Source organism: Labrus mixtus, chromosome 3 (genome assembly GCF_963584025.1).
Source record: "Labrus mixtus chromosome 3, fLabMix1.1, whole genome shotgun sequence".
NCBI classification, from domain to species: domain Eukaryota; kingdom Metazoa; phylum Chordata; class Actinopteri; order Labriformes; family Labridae; genus Labrus; species Labrus mixtus.
In genome coordinates this window covers 30,165,427-30,186,613 of record NC_083614.1, presented here as the reverse complement: position 1 = coordinate 30,186,613, position 21,187 = coordinate 30,165,427, and the positions used below count along the sequence as shown (strand labels likewise).

Sequence of the window (21,187 nt, the reverse complement as noted above, 5' to 3'; positions counted from 1 at the left end):
ACACAGTCTGCAGAAATAACCTGTTGGTATCTATAATATCAAAAGGACGTCGTTATATGGACTTCATGATCATGGTTGAAATACAGGTCTCATTTTTACATTAATTTTTGCACAACATTCCAGTCAATCAATCAATCAATCAATTTTTATTTGTATAGTGTCAACTCATAAGAAGTGTTATCTCGAGACACTTTACAAAAAGCCGGTAAAAGACCTTACTTATTGCTATATTACAAAGTCTGATTCTATTTTTTTTTTTTTTACTTACAGCAGCAAAGCTAACAATAGTGAGACACTGGATTTTTAAAACTTAGACAAACACAGATGGATAATGAGAAAAATGAAGAAATTGCCAAACATGAATCACAAAGAGACTTTCTGCACTGGATCCTCTTCAAGCTTCACCATTGCAATCAATGCCGCACTCCTAATGTGATGTGTTCCTGTGAGTCCTGTGTGTCTGACTAATGCTGTCTTTTTTTAACCTGCAAACAGATCTTTATTTGGAGGCTCTCTGAATAGGATGCAGGTTCCGGGCTGGAAAAATAAAATGCAATAAAAAGCAGGAATAAATTCTTCTGTGCAAATGAAATCGTCATAAAACTAATATTTGCTGATACCATGTGGGAGGAATACTGTAACCTCCAAGATGGAATATATAATGAAGAAGAACTTTTTAAATAAAACATGTCACTATAGGCCAGCTCAAGCCATTTTTGTAACCTTTGCAGGATTAGGATTTTATATTATAAACATTTCACAGCTTGATAATTATTAAAATACAGCATTAATGTTATCTTTCAAACTTACAATGCCCAATATTACTCCTCCTGTTCGTTCATTATCTCATGAATGAAGTCTGGATCAGTCGTATATCAGACATCTAACTTCTTCTTTAGACAAAGACTTATTTACATATCAAGGCTAAATTAAGCTACCGTTGCTTATTCAAGAGGAAATTAAATTTATATAGAAAGGATAAAAGACTAAAAAGAGGCTTCCTTTCATATAAGGTCCGCTCTCAGGTTTTCTCATCCCGTGAGACAAACTTTATGTCAAAGAAGATGGAATCTGTCCGGAGGCTGAAGGATATTAATATCATACACTGTACAAAACATGGACGTAGTCTCAATGGCGTCACCCATCTGTTTCTGACTAAAACATTTTGAAGCCAAATGATTGCAGTCCCAGTGTTGGAAATGCCGTCTCCACCTAACTTTCAATCAATCGAGCTACATGCTAAGGTGAAGGAGGTCAAGCAGAGGCTGGCCTTAAGCCTCCTGCAAAACATCTACAATGGGCCCATCTGTCAGTCAAATCAGCCACACCCCCAATTTTGCAAATGTATACCTAACTCTTAACCTTAATATAAACAAAACAAATGAGTCATAAATAATTAAACAATCAAGCAGGTTTTACAAGAAAAGAAATTAGCTATAAATTAAACAATTTTTTTTTCTGTAAAAGACTGTAAACACATTTATTCCTGTTTTAAAAATGGGCATTTTAACATGGGTGTTAATTGGACTTCACAGGCTTTTGGATCCAGCCTCAAGTGGTTTACTTCCAAATTTGCGTCATTTTTCAATACCCGAGGTTGCTGCTCAGCTAAAGTGTCTGATGGACCAACAACTTTGCAAATCTAACATGAAGCCACCTAATCTGTGATAAAAGCTCATGATATGAGTAGCCTGAAACGTGTGTGCGTGTGTGCGTGTGTGTGTGTGTGTGTGTGTGTGTGTGTGTGCGCGCGTGTGTGTGTGTGTATTCAAATGTTTTGCACCTTGATGACAGAAAGATCCGGTGTAGGCTGACTGGCCACAATCGCAGGAGAAACCGTTGGCTCTCTCCACACAGCGACCTTGGTTCTGGCAGAGTGAGCCGTAGCTGCTGCAGTGACCCGGGCACCCTGGTCGGACCCCTGGGGTGATCTTTGCCCTCTCCTCTAGGTCCAGAGTGACGCCGTTTAGCTGCAGCGATCGGATACATCCCAGGAAGCCTTTCTGTCTGGAAGCGGTGCCCCCTGCAAAAAAAGAGAAAGGCTTATACTCTAGTTCTGGGTCTTTCTTTTTCTCAAACAGGTTTATCAGGTATATAACAAGCCCACTGTACAATCCTCACATGTCCCCATGGTGTGACTCCTGTCTTCTGTTTTGTACATATAAACTAACCCAAAACAATATTAATGATAAGGTTGTCCAATAAATCACTAAATACAATTCCATCAGTCCCTTTAACATTCAGTCGAATCAGGATCACAGTGATGTGACCTGTCTGCAGGTTTTGTAGGTCTGTGCAGAGATACAGAGTCACTCTGTTGAACAACACCAACCCCAACTCCTGGATTCAACCAAGTTTAGTCAAAACAACCGCAAACTTTTGGATATCTGTTTGGATTTTTATATTTTGGATTTTGGATGTAGGCACTGACACGATTTTGGATGTAGGCACTGACACGCCACATGACAGATGGCTGCGAGATGCTGGGCAGAGAAGATCCTCGTAACCAGCCACCAACCACCACAGTTACTTCGGCTCTTCCTCCATGTGTGGAGGCGGATGCAGAGATTGTCTTTGCTGTACTGTGTGGATCGTACCACGTTTAAAATGATGCATCCTATATTTTTCTACTTTTGAAAACCCATGATGGTAGCAGAGTCAGGCAGGAGTAGAGATTAAAAAGTGGGGAGAGGCTAATTTTCCTCAATCTTATTAGTAGCAAATATCATGTGCGATAGAGGCTGCCTGTACCTTTAGAAATGTTAACAAAATAAACTGAAATAACCTCAAATTATTTGGGGAATAATACATTCAACATTCCCCACAAGATGTTAGTGATCACTTGGATTACCACATTTTAACAAGGCTAATATCACAAGTCTGTATGAATAATAATAAGCCTTTATAAATCAATTCAATTCAGTTCAATCAAATGGAGTAGAGAAAGCCATTCTTGCTAGAGCATTAAATGAGCAAATAAGTTAGAGTAACATAAAAAAGGGGAAAATGTTGCACAAATCCCCACAAGCTTATTAATCAACATTCAACTTCCCACAACTTTGTTTTGTCTTACATGCAGCAAATTAGGTTTGACAGCCACATGTTGCAACATCAGCACAACACGACTGTGTCTCCTCTGCGGGGCAATCCCACACCGACACCGCCTGTGATGTATCAGTGTGCTGGCTGCGTACTGGCCAACAGCGGCGTCTGAAATCCATCCTTTCTACTAAGAGGTGAGAGGAACAATCTCTTCCTCTTTCCACCTGACAATTAAGAAGATAATATACTGCAGCAAACTCATGTTGTTAACAGAGTTCAGACCCGGTTAAATTAAACTTTTCCTGGAGTTCCAAGCTGGAGACATCCTTGTTTGTCATCCAGACGTGAAGGTTGTTATTGGAGTTAAAAGGTGTTACGCTCACAGTTTGAGTCTGACGTTTTAAATGTTCAGCCTGCAGCCTCTCAGACTGTTAAATCACAAACCTCTCTCGTCTCCTTCTGCGGCACGAGCTCTCAAACACAGAGAACACACTGAAGGCGCACAGACTGAGAAACTTAATTAAGCAATCTTCAAACAACTCAATCAGGAAAAGTTTGATTAGACCGAATTAAACACGCACTGAAAACTTCTTACTAATTGATATTTAATCCAGAAAATGTTTCCAGAAGATACAGGTTTGAGACTGTCAAAAAAAGGGTCAAATCTTCAGGGTACATTTTTATGAAAGAACCATTAAACTAATGAACCTTTAGTCATAAGACTTTATCTGGTTAACATTGAGGTTAACTTTTAAACTAGCAGAGCAACATCGTGCAGGTAATAGACCCCGTCACCCGACCAACAATCAAGTCTTGTTAAAATGTAATTTACTTTAATCCATTCTGAGGGAAATGTAACTTCACACTCTGTTATCACAACAGGACCTGAAGACCAGATATAAGAGATATGGAGAGATGGCAGAGCGAGGGGGTGCTCAGGGAGTAAAATGGCACATCTGCCCAGTTTTCAAACTTGATCAATTCTGGGACTTGAACTGGCAACCATGGTCCCTAACCCCAGCTGCACCCTTGTACAGAGGTTGTAGTACTCGGAGCAGGCAGCCTGGGTTCGATATGACCTCTGGCTTCTCATTCCCTGCTCTCTCTCTTGCCCCAATTTTCCATCTCTCTCCAAAAAAGACAAAAATAAATATTTGATAAAAAATAATAATGGTTGTTGAAATGAAGAATTTACAATCTAGTGTTGTAGTCAAGACCACACTAACCGAGACCGAGACATACCTGAGACCAGAGTGCTCCGAGACCGAGACAAGACCGAAACATTCAGGGATAGAGACCGAGACCAAGACCGGGACAAGACCAAGACCATAAATAGAAATAAAAAAAATCATCTTGTGTGCAAAGGGCGTGTCACTCACTTAGACCTGAACACTTGGGAGGCTGCAGATGTAACCGGGGGGGGGGGGGGGGGGGGGGGGGGGATAAAAATGATTAAGGAATTATGAATGAATTGAAGTTATTCATCCTTTTAGAAAAAAGGCGTTTTTCTTCTCATCCCACGTAATGACGTGTTAAAATAAGCCTCTCAGTGTTGGTCTTGACCGGTCTTCATTTGAAATCCGGATTCCACCAAGTCCGAGACCGAGACATGAATGAGGAAAAATGCTTTCAATTCCGAGACCGAGTCTTGAGACCTAAACCGATTTCCAGTACTACAACACTATAACAATCTAATACCTCTGTACTGTATCTGAGCACGCATTTTCTAAAGAACAAAGCAGAAGGACATGATCAAACACAAGCAGCTTAACCGACACTTACTGATCCATTAGATAACACCGTTAAGATATACAAATAAAGATTGTTTGATTGATATTATTTTAACTACGATTATGTGTGTGTGTGTTTCAGTGTGTACAAAATGTATTCCTTCCCATAGTAATAAATGAAGCTGAACCAGAACAACTCTGTGTCATATTAATTCAGCCAACGCTAAATGACATCTTATTAATTCTGTGCATTGAAAACCGTCTCTTATTAAGTTACAAGGCAATTTTATACAATACTAATGGGACACGTAACTCATAGCAACGCATGTGTCTTTGCAGTCCAATGAATGATGTTTTCATGGATGGGAGGCTGCTAACATTTTGGATTAACAATAAAACTCCCAAAATGAAAGAGTGGAGGGACCAACATGCATATTGCGTTGCTGTAAATCTTTGTCAAACACAAACAGCCTCCCCCACAGCAGTCCATTTCATTATCCAATCACATTTCCATTCAAATATATACCAATCCCTCTGCATCACCAGTAAACACAGACCCAAACTCTGCAGCAAATATACGGAGATTGAGTCGTGGTCATTTCTTTTTTTTTTTGGCTGTTCAGAGGGGATTATTAGTTCAACACAGCCGCACAGTCAAAGCTCACCTCAATTTTTATCTGCATCTCCCCAATCTCGTCATTTATTTGTTGGTTGATTTTCTTTTCAAAAATGTTTGTTTACGAATGAGCAAATGTCCAGAATGTTTGCTGAAAGATAAAAGCTTCAAAATACAACATTGGATTTCATCCCCCTCTAACGCAGCGCTGCAGATAAGACGGGAGGTTTAACAAGAATCATGAAAGTCTGCTGGAGGAGATGAAGATAAGGGAGTTTCAACTGATAAAGTTAAGAGAAAAAAAGTTTGAACTTTGTTTAAAAGTTTATAAAAAAGAACGCCAAATCTCTCCTTTTACTATCAAATAATCAGCTTGGGTTTAAGGTTATCTCGACTTTGAAGGAAACAGCTGGCATTCGATTTTATTCTCATTGTCAACAAATCCAAAGTCATTAAATTCAGACAATGAATTGATCCCTATAACAGGTATCGACTGAACAGCCAAAGCCATCTCCATCGACTCACATCACCGCTCCACGCTCTGTTTTGACTTGAGTGAACCACAAGTTCTGACTCCTGTTATTATGAATACTGAAGAAATACTAAAGCATAATATTCACCACTGTTGGAATCATTTATGTTTCAAACATAAGCACTTATCTCATTTAAGGAAATGAAATGGGGGAGTATTTATTATTACCAACCCATAAGATTGTGAGCTGAGACGCCATCTCTGTAAAGCACTTTAAATCGTCTGGTTGTTGAAATCAGCTACATAACGGTAAATAAACACAACCCGGGCTCCTTCCTCTGTGTTTATTGGCCAGTTCGAGCCATGTCTAAAGCATACCCCTTTACTGCCAATGTGTCACATAAATCTGCTTAGTTTATGAAAGAAACCCGGGCCCAGATCAGAGCATGCTTGACCCCAAAGCCCGGTTCATTTGATCAGTGTGAACACAAACGTTCTGTACTGGTACTATAATTGGGTACCGTGCCCAGGTGGTCCACATGAAAAAGGTGGTCTTGATTGATGTGTATTCAAGTACGGTCCGCGGGAGATGCGAACACAACTGTGCCATAACAATGAAGTCGGCCGCTATGTGACGATGAATTAGACCTGGAATAAGGGGGGTCGTTATTGGCGTCTCAGAAATAAATTTAAAAAGAAACACCCACAGTTAGCAGGATGGACTCGCAACTGGTTGCCATGGTTGCGGGGGGGGGGGGGGGGGGGGGCAATCATGATGAAGTCACGGTACAAAACAATCTTGCCTTTTGTTAAAACATCATTGGAGTTTAACATTTTCTGGATAAATATGGAAAACCATTCTTAAATGAGTTTCCATGTTTCTAATTAACAAGCAAACGAGGCTCTTTGAGGATGTAAGTGACGCTTTGTGCCGATACAAAAACTGTATAATCAGTTCTGTCAGCACAAACCTTAAGGTTATTGATTGGTGATAATCATTGTTTAGTGTTCAGAAAGCCTGGAATCAGCATCTCTCGACATCAAATACTTCTGTCTCAAACACCAGCAGCTCTCGTTAACTCCGCTCACTGGTTTCTCGGCACCTCGGGCCAGTTTAGGTTTTAAAGGACTCAGAGGATGAGCCTCACCGTAATAGGACGCATGCAGCTTCCTGGTTTTCCGAGTATAAGTGTAAGTTCTGTCTTATATGAATATAATGCCATAGTTGGCAGGACTTATAGAATTCACTTGATGCAGGAGTCCACTGAGGTTTACTTTCTCTGAATGGCTGCCTACTTCAGGCCGAGCTAAAAACAATAAAACCTCTCTAATCTCCGCTTCACTTCGCTTTTTAAGTGTGTTTTTTTCCTCAGGGGTGTTGTGAGTCTGCTTTTGCACAATTGTTAAATTGGTGCATGTTTTTCTATGGTCACACTCTGAGAAAGGAAAGGAAGAGAAGAGACAGTAAATATTATCATCAGCTACTAATGAGGTAAATGTTTGAACACCAACATTCACCAAAACCTTAAACTAACCCTAAATTAAAACTTTATATACAAACAACACTTACCTTCTTGGAGATTATTCTTTGGATTAGTGAAACCCACTTGCGCCCCTCACCTATGAATAACTGGCTGTTGAGCTGCAGATGAATGTGTCCGTCAGCGGGCGCCTCCCGTATGGCGGCGGGGAACTCATCGACACGCAGCGACGCCTCCTTCACGTTCCTCTCCGCTCGCACGCTGTGCCACCGGTTGTCGTTCAGGGGGACGCCCGTCTCCAGTCGCACCCCCAGCGGTCCGTTCCCGACATCGAATGAGAAGACGACCTCTGAGGAGGCTGGAGAGGAGGGTTACGGTCAGACTAGTTGGATTAGATGACAACAAAAATAAAAGGAAGCGATTGTCGCGAGGGCTTTGTGAGACTCATCTGTGTGACTTGTTGACTGTCTCACAAGCCGAATGAGTTTGTCTTGTTCCCGCTCAAGTCTATCGCTCTGATTAACAAACTCTCCCTGACACTTTGAGATAACGTGCCCTCTGATGAGTGAGGCATTGCAAATCCCTCATGACTCCGACCCATCTTTGCACAGAGAGACATTTTAATCAATCCGTCCTCGCACTGTGAGTAGTATTGTTGACACGCTTTAAAACAGCAGCAGGCAAACATGAAGTGACTTTTATTAGCTTTGTTAACTTTTTACTAATGTTATAAAACTGTTTCTATTAATCGAATCAACGGGGGAAAGTTTACAGCCGATATATGGCAAATATGTACACCAACTGCTTTTGACATCACACAAATATTTTCTGCTACATTTGACGAAAGATGTTGAAAATCTCCTGTGAGGAATTGAGTTTGTGTTGATTTTAAAGTCTTGCCTCTTGCTGATCTTGTCCTGCGCATAGTGCTTTCTGACTAAAAATCTAAAACTGCTTTACAGTTTATTTAACAAATTTAGCACTCGTCTGACGGCAACCCTGTGACAGTGGTTGCTGGCATTAAAAATAACTATACAGTTATGGTCAGTCTTGTTAGTGATGGGCTCATTATGCCATAAAAATGCATCAATATTAATTTTAGTCTGTTTTATAACCAGTTTCAAAACTCCGACAGGAGCTTTAAAAAAGCTTTAACCTCAGGGAGTCTTCATTTGTTTGTCACGTTTGACTTGGTTAAACACAACAGACTTAAACACAAATGCAAGGCGCAGATGGCCTAGCGGTTAGGTTACGGGGGGGGGGGGGGGTTCAAGTCCGACCTGAGGCTCTTTACCTGCATGTCATTCCCTCTCTCGTCTGAATTTCTTCTCTAGTCACTGTCCAAAAAGCCCAAACATACATATTTGAATGCCTCGGCATCTTTGCAGGTCTTTTCACTTTTGTAAAATAATTTGAAGTAACTCTTATTTAATTAAGAATTCCCACGGGAATTCAAATCTCTTTCTCGAGGGAGACCGGGTAAAGACAGCGTACCCATACACAGTTACAAGACTTATTTCATCCTTCTGTTCATAGTGAAATCTTCTCCTCAGTTTGGATCCAGACGGTGCCATCTTTCAATGAACCCGTTAGCGAGCTGTGCTCCTCCGTCATCATACGTTGGCAGGAGCGCAAATTGGCTTCTCCTTTCTGTCCATCTGTTTGCAGGATGGACAGACAGCTGGGCACAGATCTGAGATGGTTCACAGATCGACCCAGGGTACGAGAGAAGAAGTTTATGTGAGTGAGTAAGGCCAGAGATATAATGACAATGTAAGCTTTTGTTTGTATACACAACTGACTGCTTCATAAACAAATTGGTTCACATAGTTAGCCCGGCGCTACACCCGGCGTTACATGAGGTTACCTCTAGAGGGCACATGAGAGCTCAGGTCGTATGCAACTACCGGATGTGCACAGACATGGCAACAGCTAAGGATATCACAAACCATTATTGGAACAATTTATTTAACACGGCTGTACACGGGATCTCAGATCTGCAGGAAAACAATGTCAATTTGGTTCGCCAGGTTCGGCTAACATTAGCAGTGCTAGCAACACCAGCCTTGAGTCCTTCTTGCAGATTAACGTCCACATGCCTGTGCTGAATGCGGTTACACTAATTGCTACGGTCAATAAGACAGCTAACCTGTCACAGGTTAATCGTAAAGTCAGCTTATCAAACACATGCCCAGTTTGCACAGGCATGTTTTTTTTGCATAGATGTGGAAACCTGCCAACTTGGGCAATCATCTTACCTTCAAAACTTTCTGCCAATGTCAGTGTGATCATGTTAGCGTGCTGATGCTTTTATATTACTAAGAGGGCCACTCTAACAACAGTCTAACAGAGCCGATTAATGCAGATCTACTTCAACCTGCAGCCTCTCTCCACTTCATGGTTTCATCACACACAGAAAGACTTTATTGGAAGCAAGAAATGTAAAGACATGAGAACATGTTCTATGTCATATGAGAACAATAAATCAAATGCAAGACCTTTTATTTCATAAGATCTTTGTTTTAAGTACTGCACTGTAAGTGTGGTTATCCGTGTAGGAGTGAACCTCCACACTGCAATCATTAACCTTCACAGTGTTTACCCAGCTTATATTCATTTTATAACTTAACCCCTAATACACGGAGGCTGCAAAGGCTACGTTCATCCATCATAACAACTGTCAGCGGGCCCACGCTCCACATTTAGGGGCGAAGTTAGCGAGGTGGGGACATCTGTGCTCGAACACATCATCATCCCTCATGGACGAGGCCGACAGAGGAGGGAGAGCTGTGCTGCCGTGGGACCGTTTGATAGAAATAAAAACCCAGAGGCATAACTTAATTTAGAGACTGCTCTCGTGGCCCGGCTCCAGTCATGTTAACAGCAGTAATAATGAAACACAGTCATCTCAACGCCAGCTGTCATAATGACAGCGGTAATAGCGCCGCAACGAGATAAGAGACGCGCTCTGCTGTAACAGTGACAGGGGTTTCCCCAAGGAGGAGGGCTGCCATTTGTCCTCTCTCTGTTTGAGCGAGTGTGTGCTTGTGTTTTTCTCGAGTGAGATGCACAGAAAGAAAGACGGAGCGATATTAAACATAATACGTTTGAGCTCCCCCGATCACCTCTCAAAACAATGTAGCCAATACTCTAAAATCTAAAATTTGTTTTACTTTATGCTCTATATTTCTTCTCCTACCTATTTCAAGAAAACACTGAAGCATCACTTTAAATGAAGCAGAAGTTAAAGCTATACACCCACAAACCAGGTCCTCCAAACCAAACAACAAAGATTCATTTGTGATTGAATTGTGATAATACAACCAATAAGCATTTCCTGATCCGAAATAGAATTCAATAGCTCCTTCAAAACATTTGAAAAACACAACTGAAACCACTTTTTGATTTCCAAGAGCCATAGTTAAGGTTTTTAAAGTTTCTGGAAAGATGCTTTGGTTAAAATAACTTTTTTTTGGGGATGTTCGGGATAGGTCAACGAATAAAAAATGAAACCCCTTGCTCATAGGCACAACATGATTGCTAGTTAGTCAAACTAATTATAAGTTCGGGCGCTGGTGGCGCAGCGGTTAGTGCACGCGCCCCATATATGGAGGCTGTAGTCCTCAACACTGGCGGCCCAGATTCTAATCCAGCCTGTGGCTCCTTTCCTGCATGTCATTCCCCTCTCTCTCGCTGTCCCTGATTCTTGACTCTGTCCACTGTCCTATCTCTCAATTAAAGGCACAAAAACCCCAAAAATTAATCTTAAAAAAAACTAATTATTAGTACTTCTATTGATGTAGGCCCACATTACTGGTGAAATGTTGTGTCTAAGCTGTAACGCAGCCACCGGCCACTAGCTGGAGCTCTAGCTCATGTTACTCTTCCTTTGCTCCTTGCTCTACTGCTGGATGTAAACCAGCATAGTGAACGTAAAGGCTCTTCTATGAGCTGTGCGGTTTGTCACTATTCTGATCTAGAAAAGGGAGATGAAGTTGTAATGTAGGCTGTGTCGGGTTAAACTAGCATATCGACATGTGGATGTTAACCTGCGAGGAGGACCGGAGGCTGGAGGTGCTAGCGCTGCTAATGTTAGCCACACGTTGTTTATCTACACACCCTGTGATCCTGCTCGTTCTGAAAAGGCAACACGGCTCATCACGACAATGGCTGCACAAGTAGCTGCCCCTCATCTTCAATAAATTGTTTTCATACCTGTATACTAGTGAACTAGTCTTCGAAAGGGACAATAGTCACTAGGAAAAGCCCTACTTTTCGTAAAACTTTCTCACTGGTAGTATTTAGTTATGTTTTGAAATCAGGTTGTTAACATTTTAAGTAAGTGGCAACCTCTGGAGTTGAAGCCAATGCAGATATGACAAAAATGTGCAGTTCATCCAGTGTCCACTTTAGGCTGGCTTTAAAAGCCCTGGAAGTAAAATACATGTTAAAACATCAATTATGACAGCAGAAATAAAACTGAACAGTTTGCATCTTTATTGGCACAGGCATCAAATTTTTTTTAATAACTCATCCATTTTGATTTTGTTAAAGAGAAATGCACAATTAGGGGTCTGACTGATTTCACTGCAAGACGGTGTGTTGTAGGTGTTAGTTGCTTTAGGGGTTCCTTTACCCCCCCTCACCTGTTACTTTACTGAAAGTTAAGTTGAGATAGCATAGTGCAAATATGGCGAACACCATCAATGGTAACCACAATATATTCCAATTTATGTCTCTCTGCGCTGAAAGTTTCCTCATCACACTGGAACAGTTTGTATTTTGTACCAAACGTGGCATCAACATAGTGGAGTTGTTAAAAAAAAAAATCTCATGCACTCGTGTCTAACTCAGATTTAAGTTGAAGATTCAGTTAAAGATTAAATTGAAGAGGGTCTTAAACACAATCTGTTTTGTTTTCCTTAATCAGAACTAAACGGCCACACGTTTATATCAACAACGTCGAGTTCTCACTCACAGCTCAGTTCGATCCGGATGAAGTCCTTGATGCCCAGATTTTCCAGGAACACCCCAGAAGAAGACGTCGTTTTAAACAGAAAGGAGATGTCTGCATTCAGCTCTCCGTGGAAGGTGGGGAAGTGAAGGTAGGACGTCTCTTTGTCAAAAAACGCTGCGTTCCAGAAGTTCTCTAAGAGAAACACGAACACGTCTTAATGCTTCGTATTCTTTACTCCAGTATTCTGGTATAGAGAGAAATAAATCCTTTACATGTACACATCACTCTGGAGCAAAACTTATTTTAAAACAACGCAGTATGATGGCTGCATAATGGAAACTCTGTCGTAAACAAATGAACCAACTGTTCCGCTAATTAGCAAAGAGCCAAAGCAGAACTCCAGCTATGCTATCTCATTTGTGCTGATTTATCTCTCAAGCCGTTTATTTATCCGCTCATTAAACTGAAGGCTGAAATTAGAAGCAATTAAAGCAGGTAAAAGATATTGCCCCATTGTTCATTTATTACAGAGAGTATCTTTTCATTACAAGTCGTTATTGAAGAGCACAAAGGCAGTCATATTTTAGCTGCTGGACTGCTAATTAGGTAATTAGCTGCAGACTATTTTCCCATTAACAATTTAAACAGCAGAGGGGGGAATGACTAGAGGAATCCTTTACATTATAGCTAAATAAAAATCAATGAATGATAAACACTGTTGAATTAAAAAAAACAAAAAACACTACATGAAGTAATTAACACGTCTATGTGGAGACGTGGGAATCGTCAAAATATGGCTGACTCACTGTCTCCATGACAAAGCATAGGTCCCACCCTGTAGGCGGCCTCAGACCCCGAGCGCTGGATGTCACCCAGCACCAGAGACCTGACCGGGAGGGTCTCCTTATGGGTGAGAAGGCCTGAATCATTAGTCCTGCAGGAGGAGGAGGAGGAGGAGGAGGAATCGAAGGAGGATGTGGAGGAGACGAGGAAACAAAAAAAACAAGAAGATGAGGAAAAGATGGAAGAAAAGAAAGAAGGAGAAAGAAAATATGAAGGAGGAGGAGAGACACAGAAATGAGGTGTAAGAGAAAAGGAGGAGAACAATGATGGTCATAAGGAGGTAGAGGAGTGAAAACAAGCGGAGGATCAAGAAGGAAATGAAAAAAGAATAAGATGAGAATTAGAGGAGAAGACAATAGAGAGAGTAAAGCAGTGGAGCAGGAGAAGGAGGAGGAACAAAGGAAAGACAATGGCATAGGAAAAAGTGAAGGGGGGAGAGTGGAAGTAGAAAGTAAGGGAAGAAGATAAGGTGTAAGAAGACCAGAAACAAAGAAAGAAAAAGGAGGAAAAATATAAATAGACATCAAAGAACACAAAGAACAAAGTGTATTTTAGGTTTATTTTGGGTTATAGGAGACCAAAGAGGGGGGGGGAGTAAAGAAGAGGAGGACAAGGAAGGAAGGAGAGGAGAAAGAAAAGGTCCCCCATAGAAGAAGACAAAGGCAGAAGAGGACATGTGAGGAGTATGAAAATAAACAGAAGCACACAATTGTATGATAAACAAAGGAGTAGAAGAAGAAGAAGAAAAAAAAAAAGAGAAGGGAAAGGAAAGGGAACAAGAAAACAAAAGAGGAGAGGAGGAGATGGATTAGAGGTTAGAAAAGCAGAAGGTGGAGGAAGCAGGAGGAGGGAGAGCGAAGAAGGAGGAGGTTGGTAAGAAAAGGAATAAATAGAGAAGGATGTTTTAAAAAAAAAGCACAAAGAAGAAGAGGAGTGGGAGAAGAAGAGGAGGAGTGGGAGAAGAAGAGGAGTGGGAGAAGAAGAGGAGGAGTGGGAGAAGAAGAGGAGTGGGAGAAGAAGAGGAGTGGGAGAAGAAGAGGAGGGGGAGAAGTAGAGGAGTGGGAGAAGAAGAGGAGTGGGAGAAGAAGAAGAGGAGTGGGAGAAGAAGAGGAGTGGGAGAAGAAGAGGAGGGGGAGAAGAAGAGGAGTGGGAGAAGAAGAGGAGTGGGAGAAGAAGAAGAGGAGTGGGAGAAGAAGAGGAGGGGGAGAAGAAGAGGAGTGGGAGAAGAAGAAGAGGAGTGGGAGAAGTAGAGGAGTGGGAGAAGAAGAGGAGTGGGAGAAGAAGAAGAGGAGTGGGAGAAGAAGAGGAGGAGTGGGAGAAGAAGAGGAGTGGGAGAAGAAGAGGAGTGGGAGAAGAAGAGGAGGGGGAGAAGAAGAGGAGTGGGAGAAGAAGAGGAGGGGAGAAGAAGAGGAGTGGGAGAAGAAGAGGAGTGGGAGAAGAAGAAGAGGAGTGGGAGAAGAAGAGGAGGAGTGGGAGAAGAAGAGGAGTGGGAGAAGAAGAGGAGTGGGAGAAGAAGAAGAGGAGTGGGAGAAGAAGAGGAGGAGTGGGAGAAGAAGAGGAGTGGGAGAAGAAGAGGAGGGGGAGAAGAAGAGGAGTGGGAGAAGAAGAGGAGTGGGAGAAGAAGAGGAGGGGGAGAAGAAGAGGAGTGGGAGAAGAAGAGGAGGGGGAGAAGAAGAGGAGTGGGAGAAGAAGCAGAGATGAAGTGCATTAGAAAAGTGAACACTGCTGTATTTAAATGACTCTCCGTTTGTTGCTGGACTATTTTGTGATTGTTCTCCTGGGTTTACAAGATGTGCAAACGACAGCAAGCCTTTAAGCTGATATGGGGAACCGATATCCAAATGATCTCTGACTGAGTGATCCACCTGCGCATTCACCGCGCACACTTTGGTGGATCATTTTTCGACAATCAACTCTGTCACAGTGAAATGCTGTCAACAAGAAACCTAGGACTGCAGATGCACAATCACTGCTTCGATAAATGTGATGAGATGTCGACGTGTATAAAAATAGAGATGGAGCCGAACAGATTTAGGCAGAGACACAATGGAAAGAACGGTCTTTGTTGATGCACACAGAGGCAGGTTTGGTTACAATATGGGAAAAAAAATGGGTAGAATCGGTCACAGTATTGGGGAAGGAGAGCCGAATACAGAACTGCTTACAGCTTAGATAAATGGATTTAAACACAGAATTGGATGAAACATGAGGAGGGATGCATGAATTACTTGGGATTAGTCCCAGATGTCTCATGGTTCTTTCTGTCCAGTATTAAAGGATGTGACAGTGAATGCTGCATCATATTAACGACATCATTAAGAGCAGTTAAGACACATTTACACCGAATCATTCTATTAAAAGTCTAAACACCAATAGCTTGCCAAAAATAAATCCTGAACCCTGTCCAGAGGGAAATATCCATCCCTTAAAAAGAAGACACTCACATTTTTGAAGCTGAATAAAGGCTGCTGTGAGGACCCCTGTGGGCTGATATTTTCCTGAGCATGTGTTAATACTGTTTTCTGATGGAAATTCTCATCCTGTAATAAAATGTAACACACACTGTCGATCTTTTCTGAGGCGAATGTGATAAAAAAATGATGAGCGCACACTTTTGAAATCTACCAAATGGCACTGATAGCAGACATTCAAAATATCTGTATAGAATAGTTGATCTTCTCGTTGATGGTCTTTGTCTGATACTGAGGTCATATAGAGGCATCAGAATGAATTTAAGTTCATTTCATTACAAGCTAAAACTCCTCCTGGGAACTTTAAGCAATTAATTGGATTTCTTTAAAAAAGACACTTATGACATTTTGAGTTTATGGTAAAAAATATATTATTGTCATCAGTTCAATCTATTCGACAATAAAACTGCAGCCAGTGGTGATTCTAGGGTCTGTTGGGGACCCCTCCAACCAGCAGTCATTACTATGTTCCTCTTTCTTTTATCACTCCCCAACAGATAATCGCTCTTAATTTTCCTTTCCTGACAAATTTTGGTTTTCGCAGCGATAATTCTTGCGACGCTTGGCGGGTCATTGAGAGTGAGTGCTATCAGGAGGGGCCCCCTTAGGGAGGTTTCCTACTGGCAATGCAAAAATTTGCAGATTTTGAGGCAACGCTGCGGTTTAAAGTTTGTCAGCCGTTTGGGGGTACAACAACAGAACAGTCTCACCCCCCCCCCCCCCCCCAGTGAGCATTTTCCAAAGAAAAAAACATTTCCAAAATAAAGTCTACACGCATGGCCGACTGTTGAAAAGACGTTAAAAGGTTCAGAAGAGTTTTTCACCAGCTCACGAGGTTGATTCAAGGTTTATGTTTTTACCAGATTTAACCGGCTAATCTACTTCTGTCACTACATTCATATCATATTTACACATTTACACAGGGACGTTGAAGCAGCATCCCACAGATCTAAAATGATTGAATTACTCAGCAGTGCATTACAGTCACCAACGCAACGAAAGTCTGCATATTACTCTGTGGCTTACCACTTTCAGGAACCAAAATCTGACATACTTTTTTTTTATGTCGAGCATCATTAAATTACGTCAGCTTCCCAGCATCTCAGCATCTCAGCATCTTTTGATATGACGGAGTGTAAGGACACATAAACATCATAAAGTTGTAGTACCATTGGTCGTGGTCAGCGTCACAGTTGCAGTAGTGATTTGGATCCAGACAGTTGTCCTGCAGACCACAGGCACACTGCCGGCTGTCTGGCAGAGCCCCGCCCCAATAGGTCTGGACCTGACCTGGATCTGGACCTCCCACCCACCAGCTGAATGGGGCACCCTCTGAGACACAAACAAATACACAAGCAATACGGAGGTGAATTTTCCATGAAGCAACACATAGTTGAGACATCCAAACAGACAACTGAAGGAAAGTTTCAATCAGAGAATTGACAGCTGAAGAGAATGTTATCATCTTTATCACAACACATTTTGTAGATGTATCTGTTTAAGTCAGCACTTAGCTTGCATATTAAATGAGACTTAGGAAGATCTGTTTGTCTCCCTCCCTTCCATCTCTCATCTTCCTGTCTTACAACAACCATCCCTTCAGGTCTTTAAAGTAGACCAATGTTCTTCTCTCTCTGCACTGTTGGACACTTTAATGTGGTGTCTTCTGCTAAGTGATTGTAGTATTTTCTTAACTCTGTCTTAAACATTTATCTTGGATGTTTCCCTGCCAGAAATGGACCAATGCTGAGCAGCTCCCTTATGAGCATTCCTTCAAGTAGAAACAGAGGTTCAAAGGAATATATTAACATTAAAATTCAGGTGTTGAGAACTAGCACGCTTGCTAAAACACTTAAACAATGCATCTGGTTCGTCCAATGTATCTGTGATGTCCATGCCAAATAAAGTCTATTATTAAATTCCTCTGGAAAATAATACATTATAAGGTCAAAATGCATTTTGTGAGTGCTCCCACCTGTCCATTATTTATATATATATACATTTTTTTGAGACTATCGGAGTCCTTTCCAACATAACAAATATCCAGAAACAAAAGCAGCTGCTGAGTTATTCAGAAATCAAGTTGTGTTGTAAAAATGAAAGCAGCTGCTGTGGAGTGAGAAAAAGAAAATGCCCAAAAGATGTGTAATTGATGTTTTAATTAGAAACTTAACTGACAAAATCACTCAGTCCTCTGTTGTTTCAGGTACAGATTCTTCAGATGAAGAAAATAACTTCTCTGATGCCTCCACCACAACACTCTCCTCTATCCCAAACACAGACAATAAACATAGAAACTTTAAGTTTCCCTTCAAACTCTTTAGCATCTTTAGTTGCTTACGAAAGTATTGAAATAATCAGAAATCAGCTCTGAGGGAAATTGCTGTGAAATCATGTAAACAGTATCTTAGGAAGCTGGGGCAGTAGCTCAGTCTGTAGGGACTTGGGTTGGGAACCGGAGGGTCGCAAGTTCAAGTGCTGGAGCTGTGAAAGTTGCTGGAGTGATGCCAGGTTAGTCCTGACTCCTGAGTACTGCTGAGGTAACCCTAACAGCTCTGTCACACCCCCCGTGTGTTGCAGCCCCTGCTCTGACATCTTTCCATTAATGCATGTACATAGGTCCTGTTTGTGCATGTGTGTTTTTTGGGAATGTGTCTGAGTAGTATGTCTCTCAATAACAGTAAAACCAGATTAGTATTGTATAGTTAAAATAAAATAAAAAGGAAAAAGTCGGTGTAGATTTGAAACTTTGAAACATGGCTGACAAAAGTAAATGTTGAGTTGATGCTAATTGCATTTTTATCCTGATTACAAGTGATGCCAAGCAATGTTTTAGTGGTTTTATGTTAAGTGTTGGTGCAGCAACATGTCTACCACAACATGAACAAAAAAAACTGCCGTCAGAATTCTGTTTAAACTGTGAGCTCATTAAAATACATTATGTCTTCTTTGAAGCATCCAAGTCGTTTCCAAAATGACAACTTCCAGCTCCAGTCAGTAGAATGCTTTCGTAAATGGAGAAACTGAACCATCTCTGGAGCAGCTCAACTTCAGGTGCAACATAAACATCATCGAGATAGGGTCCCACCTGGTGTGTTGAGGAGGCGGGACTTCCTGCAGTGGTAGGACAGTTCCTGCTCGCAGTGCACTGATTGGCTAATGACGGCTGCTAACTGCTCTTCTTCAGCAGCGTAGTCAAAGTGTGCTGAATGATGGATTCTCTCAGGGGACAAATGCACTCTGGTCACTTCTGTGTTGTTGTGCTGGATCACCATCCATGCTGTGTCCTCTAGTACGGAGACACGGAGGGAAATCATAACTTATTTTATCTCTTCCAAAAGTTCTGACGATAAAAATGTGTTGAAGAGTTAAATAGTAATCATGTTATAAACCAGATGATGACGTGAATCTTTGAAGTCGTGTGTGTGTGTGTGTGTGTGTTACCTGTCATGTTACAGTATATGAGCTGTGGTTTGATTGGTCCGCTGCCGTCCACGTCGATGTGATAGGGTCCTGATGTGTTGCCTTTGTGTTTGTACGCCTCACATGACTGTTCATAAGTTGCTAACAGAAAAGAGAAGAACATCTACAGTTATAAAATCCTGAGGAATAAGAGAGACATGTTAGCATATTACATGAAAGATAAGATAATATTTACATTAAAAATATATATATATATTCTGACAGTAACAATTGGATATCATTCTTAATTTGAACTCGTCCCAAATGGTTGAAAGCCAGAGTTTTGTGAAAGGTTTCCAAATAAGTTTTGGGCTAAAATACCTCTTTCTACATTACTGGCTCAGTTTTACTCAGAGAAATATAAGTCAAATGATTTTACATTTATGCCAAAAATTATTCTGTCAAATTGATTTGAAATGCTTTTTCTCTTTGAGGGCGCTCCCAAAAATCCAGGCAGTACTTAAGAGTCTCGGAGAAGTTGCTGCCTAACTGGAGTATGATTGGGCGGATGAGATTATCAACATAACACAAATGCCAAGTATCAATTTAACGCAGTTTTGCAACAATAAAACTGGCAACTCTTGAGATTAAATAGGTGAAAGAAAAGGTGTATGAAACCCTCCAGTTAGACCAGGTATTCAGAACACGCACACAGACACATGAACACAGACTAACACACTCCATAGGAGAGTGCAGGAAAAGAAACCAAAGATCTTTGAACTGTGGAAGAAAGTTTCTCACACCGTCTACACGTGGTTCTTTTGTTTCTTTGTGTCATTCTAAACTTTTCCAAGATAGATCCATTGATACCGCTTGAGAAAGATTTTGACCCAAATATAACAATCAAACAGAGAGATGTGTGTGTGTGTGTGTGTGTGTATGAGTGAGTGAGTGTGGACCAAGTTAGTCCCGATCCAGCCTGCAGCTGATCACCACCAACGGAGCGTAGAAAGATTCAATCAATGCTTGGCGTTGTAATCAAAGCCTGAATCTCTTTAAACCCTAATTTGACTCACCTAAAATACTGCAGGCAGTCCCCAAGTTTGAAATCCATTTATATGTAGAGAGAACCATCTGCCTGAGAACTCACTCTCCGTCTCTGACACGATCTCTGCCTCCATCTCTTATGCTGTTTGCCTTCCTCTTGCTCCTATCATCACTTTCTTTATCTTTGTCTTTTTTTTCACGGCTTCTTGACTATACTTCCCTTTTTGGTTTCTTCTCTCTACACTTTGCCTCTTGTCGTTTTTTTTTCTGTAAATGCAGAGCGGGAAGCTCAGACAAGAAGGGAAACAGGGCAGGGAGGAGTCTTTCATTTTCATCCTAGTTCAAATGTTCTGACCTATTTAGCAAACAGACTAGAACATTTTAATTGTTTCATCTGTAATAGTGTAGCTTTCAAAACTAGACAAACCCCGCCCTGAGGGAAAGACTTAAAAACAAACTCTGTTTGAAAAATGTTCTCAAAGGAACCCAAGGGTTTTAAATTAACATTAAGCTAAACAAAAGTGGAATATAACATTTGTACAGACAAATAAAATCCTTTATTTAGTTGTTTTATAACTTTCTGGATAATGGAGAGGTGATATGCCTCTGTAGACAACTGAGTGGTAGCTGTTTAACATATTAATCTTGCACTTGGACTGTAATTCTTTAGTTTAAGGGTTTCTGCAGAAGATACAGACATGAGTTTTTTTTAGAAGGAGCAATAATGCCCGATGGAAAACAAAGGTTGGGTGAGTAGGTACAGTGGGCGGTAAGAGCTAGCATGGGGAAGGGTGGCTGGATCACCTGAGCTAACTGTCCAGCCTCGCCGAGGTGTCATCATTAGACTAACTGGACCAAACACCAGTGTGGGTTTGTGGTTGTCTTGTCTCTCAGTGCCCATCGTTATAGTTGGGTTTTGGGGGGAATATAGGGGCCATAATGTACGATAGTCAGTAGGGATCTGTCAATTATCATCCTGGCTGGTTATCAGGGGCCGATATTTGGTATTTGGACCATTATCTGAATGGCTATATCGTTTAATTTTACAGATAAAATCAATCAATTAAAAAGCGTTCCGCTACAAGTGTGTCTTTCCTTCTGGATCTGTTTCCACTCACCACTCTGT

At 41.3% G+C, this 21,187-nt stretch overlaps 1 protein-coding gene across 1 annotated transcript in view; it reads right to left on the bottom strand.

Moving 5' to 3' along the window:
* The window catches only part of LOC132970772 (contactin-associated protein-like 4), a 117,399-nt gene that overhangs the window by 17,660 nt on the left and 78,552 nt on the right, over positions 1 to 21,187 (bottom strand). The window contains exons 12-18 of the mRNA XM_061034514.1: positions 19,057 to 19,176; positions 18,701 to 18,901; positions 16,782 to 16,944; positions 13,105 to 13,232; positions 12,320 to 12,490; positions 7,481 to 7,699; positions 1,784 to 2,023 (exon numbers count right to left, since the gene is read on the bottom strand). Coding sequence (XP_060890497.1) covers positions 1,784 to 2,023; positions 7,481 to 7,699; positions 12,320 to 12,490; positions 13,105 to 13,232; positions 16,782 to 16,944; positions 18,701 to 18,901; positions 19,057 to 19,176 — 1,242 coding nt within the window. The remainder of the gene's footprint in view (positions 1 to 1,783; positions 2,024 to 7,480; positions 7,700 to 12,319; positions 12,491 to 13,104; positions 13,233 to 16,781; positions 16,945 to 18,700; positions 18,902 to 19,056; positions 19,177 to 21,187) is intronic.